The sequence below is a fragment of the Macadamia integrifolia genome, unplaced genomic scaffold (assembly GCF_013358625.1).
Source record: "Macadamia integrifolia cultivar HAES 741 unplaced genomic scaffold, SCU_Mint_v3 scaffold1342, whole genome shotgun sequence".
Classification (NCBI taxonomy): domain Eukaryota; kingdom Viridiplantae; phylum Streptophyta; class Magnoliopsida; order Proteales; family Proteaceae; genus Macadamia; species Macadamia integrifolia.
Window position 1 is genome coordinate 53,896 of NW_024868168.1, and position 10,007 is coordinate 63,902.

The 10,007-nt window shown below is 45.1% G+C and overlaps 1 protein-coding gene across 3 annotated transcripts in view; it reads right to left on the reverse strand.

The window, feature by feature from the left end:
* The window catches only part of LOC122063505 (structural maintenance of chromosomes protein 5), a 58,789-nt gene that overhangs the window by 36,370 nt on the left and 12,412 nt on the right, over positions 1-10,007 (reverse strand). For all 3 annotated transcript variants that reach the window (XR_006135360.1, XM_042627202.1, XM_042627201.1), the window contains exons 5-7: positions 9,028-9,177; positions 8,734-8,838; positions 8,500-8,645 (exon numbers count right to left, since the gene is read on the reverse strand). Coding sequence is in view for 2 of the 3 variants with exons in the window: in XM_042627202.1 (XP_042483136.1) it covers positions 8,500-8,645; positions 8,734-8,838; positions 9,028-9,177 (401 nt within the window). In the remaining variant the exon portion in view is untranslated. The remainder of the gene's footprint in view (positions 1-8,499; positions 8,646-8,733; positions 8,839-9,027; positions 9,178-10,007) is intronic.

The following is a 10,007-nucleotide window of genomic DNA, read 5'->3' on the forward strand; positions in this document are numbered from 1 at the left end:
CCCCCCCCTTTAACTAACCAAGGTCCTAACCTATTTAAAGAGGCTAAAAAAAAAAAACATAAAAGAAAAATATATCCCAAGGTTCCAAACTTTGGGGCATTACAGTCCCCACCACATCTAGCCAAATTGTGGGAGAGTGGAACAAGTCCAAAGCAATTTCTGCTTCTTAAAAGAAAATAGCACCTAGTCATAACATTCTCACAAGAATTAATTTGGTGAAATTTAACTTTTACTGCTAACGTTGGAAAACCTATTGTGCCTTCAGCCAAGAACACTAAACAAAACCCAAAAACAGACATGTGATGTCTTCAACCTCATTGCACCATAATATAGGCAACTTAGTTCTTGACTTCAAGTAATCAAAACATGAAACAGAATCCAAGAAATATAATATAATATAATTTTCAAGTATAATTTCAACAATCACAGCCCCACAATCGGTACAATGCATCAAGCCAACAGCTACATTCACCATTAATATACTTTAATGAACCGGAGAGCCAACCACTATGATTATGGGACACTAGGATGCACACGAAATTAACAAATCCATAAATCCCCAGCGAAGAACCATTTTATTAGATAGGTTAACCTCCAAAAAAGTGGAAGTGAAATGGATCTGTAAAGCAAAAGGTAGAATAGAGTGAAAAATACTCGAAACTAAAGTTGGAAACCACAAAGGAAAGTTTTGATGGCGCTCTTGCTCCCTCTTCCCCTCCTCCTCCTCAACCCCTCCAGCACCTCCCCCCCATCCTCCCTCTTCTCCTCTGCCTCCACCACCTCTCCTTTCTCCCTCCCCCCTACCTCCTTCCCCTTCCTCTGCTCCTTCTCCCTGGACTTCCCGCCCCCTCACCTCTGCTAGCATTTCCAGACAGGACATATCCCTTCAATATTCCCTCACCTCCTTGGCGACAAGAAGATTGGGCGTTTCTTGGCCTCATCTTTTCTCCTCTGAAATTTCCAAATGGCACTTCTGCCTTATGGGACACTTCCTCGGCAGTCAGACCCCATTCCCTGTAGTAAAAAGCTCCCTCACTAAACAATGGAAGTCGCAAGGTCAAATGGCAACCTACATGCTTAACAATAGTGTTTTCTTATTCAACCTCTCCTTGGAATCTGATGTGCAAAATGCTCTGCAAAAAGGCCCTTGGCATGTCGGCAATAAACCGATTTTTCTCAGGCAATGGAACTGGTACATGCAGTTACACAAAATAGACTACTGCTCCATTCCCCTGTGGATAACTCTTCCAAACATCCCTCTCCATTTTTGGAGTGAAAAAGGTTTGAGCATCACTGGTTCCATTGTTGGACAACCTCTATTCCTTGACATACGCACCAAGAGAATGCAAAGACTCTCCTATACTCGCATATGTGTTGAAGTCTCCGCCGACACTCTGCTGTTATTGTTATGGATGATGAGGAAACCTCTTCTCCACAAGAAATTGTGTACGACTAGGTTCCCCCACACTGCCGTGTTTGCAAAACCTTTGGCCACTCCTCCAAGGAATGCATCATTCACCTCCTACTTGTGATGAACGGATGTCCGTGCCTCCCTCGGGTGACCATATTGTTACCTACATCACCACTCATCCCTCATCCTCTACCCCCTTGGCAGCCACAGAACCCCTCCCCACTACCAACTGTCTTTTGCTATCCTCCAATCCTACCATTGACTGCCTTCAACCCCTCGCTTTCCCTAGTTAGATCTCATCCCTCTATCCACCACCTAGCAATTCCATCGCTGTCTCTCGCCACCCCACCCACAGTCGGAGATGGAGTTGGAACCGCCGAAAGAAGTCCTTCAAAACTTCGGTGGTGCCCTCTTCCTCCCCCTCTGGCCGTCGCCTGCTATCCGTTGGTTCTTCTGTCAGTCCGTCGGTCCCTGGCCTTCACCCAGCTAGCCTGACACCTTCTGGCACACACTGCTCACCAGCCCTACCAATGGTGGAAATGTCCATCTATTGTCGCCCTCTCCTCTTCCTAGCCTTAACGTGCCTTCTCTCCAATACCTATCTGCTACAATGTTGTCACCTCCACCTTGCCGCCCTCCCTTTCGCACATCACCTTACTCCCCTTCTCCCTCTGCCCTCCTCACCTTTTACCAATTTAGCCCTCTCCTCTCCTCCTTCATCTATTACTTCGTCCCACCTCTTACCTCCCTCTTCTTTTTCGGCCCACCACCTATATGAGCCCACCCCATCTATTTCAGCCCACCATTCTCCAGCCTCTTCTTTTTTGGCCCCCCATCTAGGCCCAATCAGCGACTGACCCACACCAATTTAACCACCGCTAACCGACCCACCTCCTGCCCATGGACCCTTCTTCTCTACCCGGATCCTTTGCGCTACTATCTCCTACCGCCTTCCCTTCCTCTACCTCTTGCGCCACCCTTCCTACTCGTGACTCTGTTGTTCCCATGTCTTCGCAGCCCCCCTCTTTGCTTCCCCCTGTCGCTTGCCCATTCCCGTTTACTGCTACGATCCTCTGTGCCTTCTCAACTCTGTTGGTTCTAGGGGTGTCAACCGGTCGGTCCGGTCCGGTTTCGATCGAGCTTAATCAGGCTTGAAGATTTTCAAAGGTTGCACCGTGTCCGCCCATTAACTAATCGGGCTTAGTTATTGAGGGCATGGTACGCTTTATATTCGGTCGGTCGGCCTTGGACTATAAATGGGCTACCTTAATCGGGCTTTAGTCGGGCCTTAACCAGGCTACGGACATGTTTAATGTTAAACAGGTTTTAACTGGTTTTTAAACGGGCCCTCTTTAAAATGTACTTTTATATTCTAGCCCACTCATGCAAGCCCAAAAAAATGACAATAAATCAATAAATGATACCAAATATAACCATTATTTAAAATGTGAACATGTCTTTACTTTTTAGTTTTTACTCTTTAATTTGGGGGCTAAAATAGGTATTCTACAATCATTAAAGGGTTGAGCCAAGCCAGTGCACAATAGGCCGGTCTCGGTCGGGTGTTATTCGATCGGTCTCGGTGGGGTGCCCAACGGTCCAAGTAGCAAAACCGAGACCGACACGTTTAATAAACAGTCCAGGCCGGGCCGGTCTATACACGGTCGTCCCGGTCAGTTTAGTCGGGTCGGGCCACGAATTGACACCCCTAGTTGGTTCGTCGTCTGTCGCCCCTGTTCAGCTCTCCCAACTGAGTCAAGGCCCTACTGCCACTATGGTTTAAAGTATCTACGATACTGATACGATACCCTCCGATACGTATCTTATATTTAGTCGACCGATACGATACACACCGATAGTATACATGGAATTTTTAAAATCCTTTCGTATCGATATATCCTACAATACGTGCCGATATGCACCAATACACTATCGATACGTATTGATACTCTATGGAAAATATAAAATCGAGGTGAAATATACGTTTCGGTATGTATCGGTTAGTATTTGTATGTGTCGATCGATACGTATCAATGAGTATCATTACATATCGATGAGTATCAATATGTATCGATCAGTACGTATCGGTGAGTATCGGTATATATCGGTGAGTATCGACATGTACCGATACAGTGCGCTACGGTCATATAATGGCCAAGATGGGTATTTTTTAAAAAAACACGATTGTTTGAGGGGTTTTTGTTCCAAAGTTGCTGCCAGCCATATTTCTCTCTAACTAAAGTAGAAAGCAAGGTTGGGAACAAGGATTTAACATTTATGGGACAACTACAAACATTGAATTCTTAGTGCGATACCCTCAATTTAGTGTTTATGCATAATATATGTTATCAATAGCTTTTTTAATAAATTTTTTATGCAAAAGTGTTTAAAAATGTGTTTTATATCCATTTATGTGCATATCTTTAGCTTATCTTCGCATATCTCTGATACAATACGATACCCTCCAATACGTATCTTAATTTTGGTCAACCAATACGGCAACCGATACCGATACTTTAATCCTTGCCACGACTTCTCCGCCTATTCTGCTATCCCAGCAAGGGCTTGTTACTGCCACAACATCCTCCTTCCCTACTCTGGTCCACCAACATGGACAGGGCCTTGCCAGGTCTTCATTGACCAGCTCTGCCACGACAATCGCTCACTCTACCCTGCTCAATCAGCAGGGTCAGGGCCTTGCCAGTTCCTTGTTGATCGGCCTTGCCACGACAACCTCGCCCTGGCCTGCTCACTCAATTGGGTCAGGATTTTGCAAGTTCCCCTCATGCCCGCCTGCCTTACCCTGCTCCCCCTGCAGGGGCAAGTTCTTAGAGCTTCACCTCCGCCCCCCGATCTACTCTTCCAACAGAGTCAGGGCCATTCCAGATCTTCTTCAACTGCTACCCTGCTCTCCTAGTAGGTGCATTGCCTCTCACCGACTTCCACTTTAGAGGCTCCAATGCCTGCTACCACTAATGACGACTCCCCGACAGGTGCCTTTCACTAGCTTAGGTGATAGATCCTTCTTCGGCAGGCCTTCCTCCCCTCAGATCTAGTGATAGGCAGCACGCCAGCATCCCCCTCTCATCACCTCTGTTCCTTCTCCCCCTCTTATCAGCTATCGTCGACGTCACTGCAACCAGCCTTCCTTCCGGTCATCCTACCCCTCCCTCAGTTCCACTAAGGTGACCGTGCCCCCCCCCATCCTCCTCCCCTATGATTTGTTGGACCATCTGGAATGTATGGCGTCTCAATTCCTTAGCCAAGCAATCTAAGGTCCATGCTCACATTAAATCCACACGATCCATCCATTGTTGTCTCCTTAAGACTAGAGTGCCTGAAGCTAATGCTTTGCGCATCGCCTCCTCCATTGCTCCTTCTTGGTCTCTCCTCTCTAATTACTCCTTCAGTCCCCTTGGGAGAATTTGGATCTTATAGGATCCCTCAAAAATTACCCCCTCCCTCATCTCCTCCTCCACCCAATTCTTACACCTCTCCATCTCCCTTCCTTCTAACAACAGCCCCTTCTTTTTTATTGCCATTTATGGTCTTAATCACGCCCCGGCTTATGCCCCTCTTTGGGATGACCTCAGGCTTCAGGCCCCCCATATAGACTCCCATCCCTGAGGTTGGGGGGCACTTCAATGTGATCCACCATACCCATGAGAAGAGTGGGCGAACTGGCATTGATTCCCCTTCTGTCAACGCCTTCAATTCTTGTATTGAAGAATCCAGTCTCGATGACCTCAGATGGTCTGGCATCAAGTTTTCTTAGCACAATAAAAGAGCGGGTCGAAACCGCATCACTTGTGAGCTTGATCACATCCTAGTTAATGAATCTTGGCCTTCCTCCTTCCACTCCTCCCATGCTACTTTTGGTCCTCCTAGCATTTCGGACCACTACCCCATCTCCCTGTTCATCCAACCCCTTATCTCCTTCGGCCCCAAGCCCTTCAAGTTATTTGATATGTGGTCCTCCCACTCTGGCTTCCTCTCTATTGTCCATTCTGCCAGGGGTAATCGAGTCCCCTCCAACCTTCCCCCTCTCCATTCCTTCGCTCTCAGGCTCAAAAATGTCAAACTTTCCCTCAAGGATTGGAATACCTCCACCTTTGGCATCATTTCCTCCAGGGTCTCCAATTGCAGGTCCAACCTTGAATCCATCCAAATCCGCCTACAATCTACTTCGCTCAACTCTTCTCTCACCCTTGAAGAGAAAGAGTCTGCTCTAGAGTTGGCTTCCCTTCTGTCCCATGAAGAAAGCTTCCTCAAGCAAAAGTCTCGCATTTACTAGCTTAACCTTGGGGACTCGAGCTCCTCCTACTTTTATAAATCCCTTAAAGCCAAAACCAACCTCAACTTCATTCCCCTCATTGATAGCAATGATTTCCCCTTGAGTTCCCCTACTGCCATTATAATGGAATGTGAGTCCTACTTTAAGGGCATCTTTTGTCCCTTGCCACCCCTTTCTTCCCCCTCCACCCAAATCCCCTCTCCTCAACAAATTTATCCCCAATCATCTCATTCCTTCCCTGCAATCCGTCCCTTCCGATTTGGAAATCCAAGAGGCCATCCACTCCCACAAAACTAGCAAAGCTCCTGGCCCTGATGGGTTCAGTATCGAGTTCTTCCCTTGCTAGGACATCATTGGCGATTATCTCACCAAAGCCATCAAGAGCTTCTTCTTCAACCCTTCTCAAATCAGTTGTATCAATCACACCTTCCTTTGCCTCACCCCTAAGAAAGAAGTGCCTCCACTCTAGCCGACTTCAGACCCATCTCTCTGTGCAACTTCTTGTACAAGTTCATTGCCAAAGCCATTGCCAACTGCATTCAAAGAGTCATTGATTCACTTGTCAGTGCAAATCAATCCACCTTCATAGCTGGTCGTAGCATCTCTGACAACATTATTATCTGCCATGAGATAGTTAAGGGTTTCGACGGAAAATCCCACTCACCTGCTACCCTCCTCAAGATTGACATCCACAATGCTTTTGACTCCATCAGATGGGACTTCATTTTTAGAGTCCTCCTTTCCATGTCCTTTCCCTCGTCCTTTGTTCACTGGATCATGCCTGCATCTCCCCCCCCAAATTCTCGGTCCTCGTGAATGACTCCCCGGTTGGATTCTTCTCCTCTTCTGATGGCATTCACCAGGGATGTCCCCTGTCCCCCTTCCCCCTTCCTTTTTCTATCTTTCCCTCGAGGTCCTCTCCAGATTCATTCAATACCAAACTGATAATCTGCTCATCCCCCCATCCCCAAATGCAAAGCTTCCAATCTTACCCACTTAGCTTTTGCTGATGATCTTATGATTTTCTATAAAGCTGATGAGAAGTCCATTTTTTCCATCATGGCTTCTATCCATCACTTCGAATCTCTTTCCGGCCTCCACATCAATCTGCTCAAGTCCCGGCTCTTCGTTGCGAGCGTCACTAATTCTTCTAAAGCTTGTCTCCTTTGCTCACTGGCTTCTCCAACGGCTCTCTTCCTGTGAAATACCTTGGCCTCCCCCTCATCTCCTCCAGGCTTACTGCTCACAATTGTGCCCCTATGCTTTCCCAAATACGCAAGAGGCTCAGGCTTTGGATAGGCAAGTTGTTGTCTTATGCGGGTCGCCTAGTTCTCATCCGATCAGTTCTCCAATCATCCTATGTTTTTGGACTGGAGTCTTTCAGGCTTTCAGCTTCCCAAATCCATCATCAAATCCATTGAACCCCTCTTCTGCTGCTGTGGAAGGGTTCCGATTCTTCTAAATTTCTCCACCCCATCTGTTGGTACTCCGTTTGCCTTCCCAAAAGCAAAGGAGGCCTTGGCATTAGGCGTATGAAGGATGTCAATTCGAAGGCCATCCTCTAGTTGTCCTGGAAATTGGTCTCTAAACACCCGGAATCTAGGTGTCTTCGGTCTACTCTTCTCTCCTTCACAATGACTCCCTTTGGACTTCCTGCATTAATCCCAACTCCTCTTGGGTGTGGCGCAAGATCCTCCTTCCTAGACCTCTTGCCTCAACTGCCATCAAATCTATCATCGGTAATGGGGCTAATACCTCCTTCTGGCTGGAAAATGGGCATCCAGCATGAGTGCTTTCCCTCATTGTGAGCCACAGAGTGGTCTACTCCTCTGGTATTCCTAGAGCTATGTTAGTCTCCTACTCTCCTTGATCATCTCCAATAGCTCATGGTCCATCCCTAATATTCCCTCTCTTTCCAGCATCCATCATTCCATCAACTCCATTCCTCCCCCCTCTTCTGGTTCTGATAAAATTATCTGGTCCCATTCCCTCTCAGGCTGCTTCTCCTCCTCAGCTTGGAAACACTCCTGTTCCCCCAACCCCACCACCCCTTGGCATAAGGTTGTCTGGTTCGGTGGCCACATCCCTCGCCACAGCCTATTGTTTGGAGAACTCTCTCCAATTATCTCCCCACCCAATTCTTCCTCATCTATAGCCATAGTCCGGTTTCCTCAGCTTGTGGCCTTTGTTGGAATGGTATGGAAGATGCCAACCATATCTTCTTTGATTGCCCCTTCACCTCTCGTATTTGGAAGTATGTCCTCTCCAAATGCTGGCCTACTCGGAGACTTCCCCTTCCTCTTCAGAAAGAGTGGAATTAAATTGATATAACCTTCTCCAGTAATTCTATTCGTGGCGATGCTGGTAAGCTGGCTTCGAGGCTACCATCTCCCATGTTTGGTTGGAATGCAACCTTCGTAGATGGACTTCCAACTCTAAATCCTTTGATAAGATTTGGAAGGCCATCTACTTTGACGTCTCCTCCAATCTTGCCTCTCTCCCCCATAGGACTGTTACGGATTCCTCTAGAAACAGGTTTATTATTGTTTCCTGGGGTCTCCCTCATTCTATTTTATGCTCCCCTATCCCCGCCCTATAGGGCTGTATCATTCGGCTCCTCCGGTTTGTATATCCCCCCCCCCTAGTTTCCCTGCTTTATATATTATCCATTCATCCAAAAAAAAAAGTTGGAAAGAAAAAAAGCATTAGAAGACAAAGCAAGACTAATTAAACATATAGTAAGGGATCATGCTTGAGATTGAAAAGCATAGTGGAATCAACCAAGTTATCATACTCTAAACGTTCTTTGTGATCATTTGCAACCGTAGCAGCTTTACCCAGTTCTCTTTTGATATTATCCACAACCTCTTTTGCTCTCTTCCATTCATCTTGCTTCTTATCGTACTTGAGCCATGGTAATTTCTTTCTCATAGATTCAACCTGCATGACAAGGAATAGGAACCAAAAGTACTGGTTTGGAACTAGTTTGAAACTAGTTTGAAACTAGTTTAATGAAATTGTGACAAACCTTTGCCAGAAGTTCTTCTCTTTGACGGACACGCTCTACATCTTTTTCTTGCTCAGCATTGAGTGCTTTCAGCTGATTCAAGGTATCTCCATTTTGCTTGACAGTCTACAAAACAATGGAAGGGTTTTAATACTCTCAAGAAAGTTCATGTATTTTCTTTCCAATGAGATAAAGCAAATGGATGTCTTTGTTTAAATATGAGCAAGAAACAAAAAAGTGCCACTTTTATGCCAGATCATAGATCCGAACTTTATCTGCTAGACATAAAAACAATAATGTATATTAGAAACTCACAACTTCAAGCCTCTTCAATTCACGACTTTTATCAACAAGAGAATGATGTTGGATTGGTAGTTGAGGATCACCAACCGCCCTTTCTGTCTCCTCTAGAAGTTGTATAGGAGTTAGCTTAGCAAACTCACAGACCCGATCTTGCGGTAAGAACTAACAAACAAACGAACAAAAAAAAGGGGTTAAAATGAACAGCCTGACGAGGCTCCTCATTAATCATTCATATTATATTAAATAGCAGGAAAAAAATCCCAGTAAGACATAATAAAAATTCAAAATTTCCATTAATCACAAATAAGCAAACATAATAATAAAATTGCAGCCAGTAAAAAATCTCCCTAAACTTGAAGTCAATCCTTTGTCTAGTGCCAGCACACTTGAACTTGATTATATCAGTTCACCATTCACATCTGCAGAAGGGATGCTTTATGCTGCTAGTTTGACATAAAAAAACAAAAACAAAAACAAAAACAGAAAAGGGATGCTCTTTAGCAATTTTTTCTTACCGCATTGAGCATGAGAAGGGGATACCATGACCAACAAAAGCTTCAAGATTTTGCAAAAGTTTGCAAAATATTTCGGTTTTGACAAGTGTCAAAATAAAATAGTATTGATACTCAAGGATGTCCAGATTTTCCCCGAAATTTTGGTCATATATTTCGTTTGCTGAAATTTCGAGCAAAAATGTTCCTTTGGCTTTACTATAAAAGCAAAGTGTAAAACTTCTTTCTGTAAGCTCTGGAATTCACCCCAAAAAAAGGGTGAATCTTCATTGAGTTCATTCTTTTTATTAAGTTCCAATAGGGAAGGGAGAAAAACCTATTTTTGTGATTTCTAGGGCAAATCACTGCTGTAAAAGGTTAGAAAGTAAGTGGACAGTAGAGAAAGACATTGGAAGCGACAATTTACTGTGTTGTTAGAAGATTTGTGCAAGATTCAAAGTTGGAGGCATATCACTTATCCCCAAAAAAAAAAAAAAAATT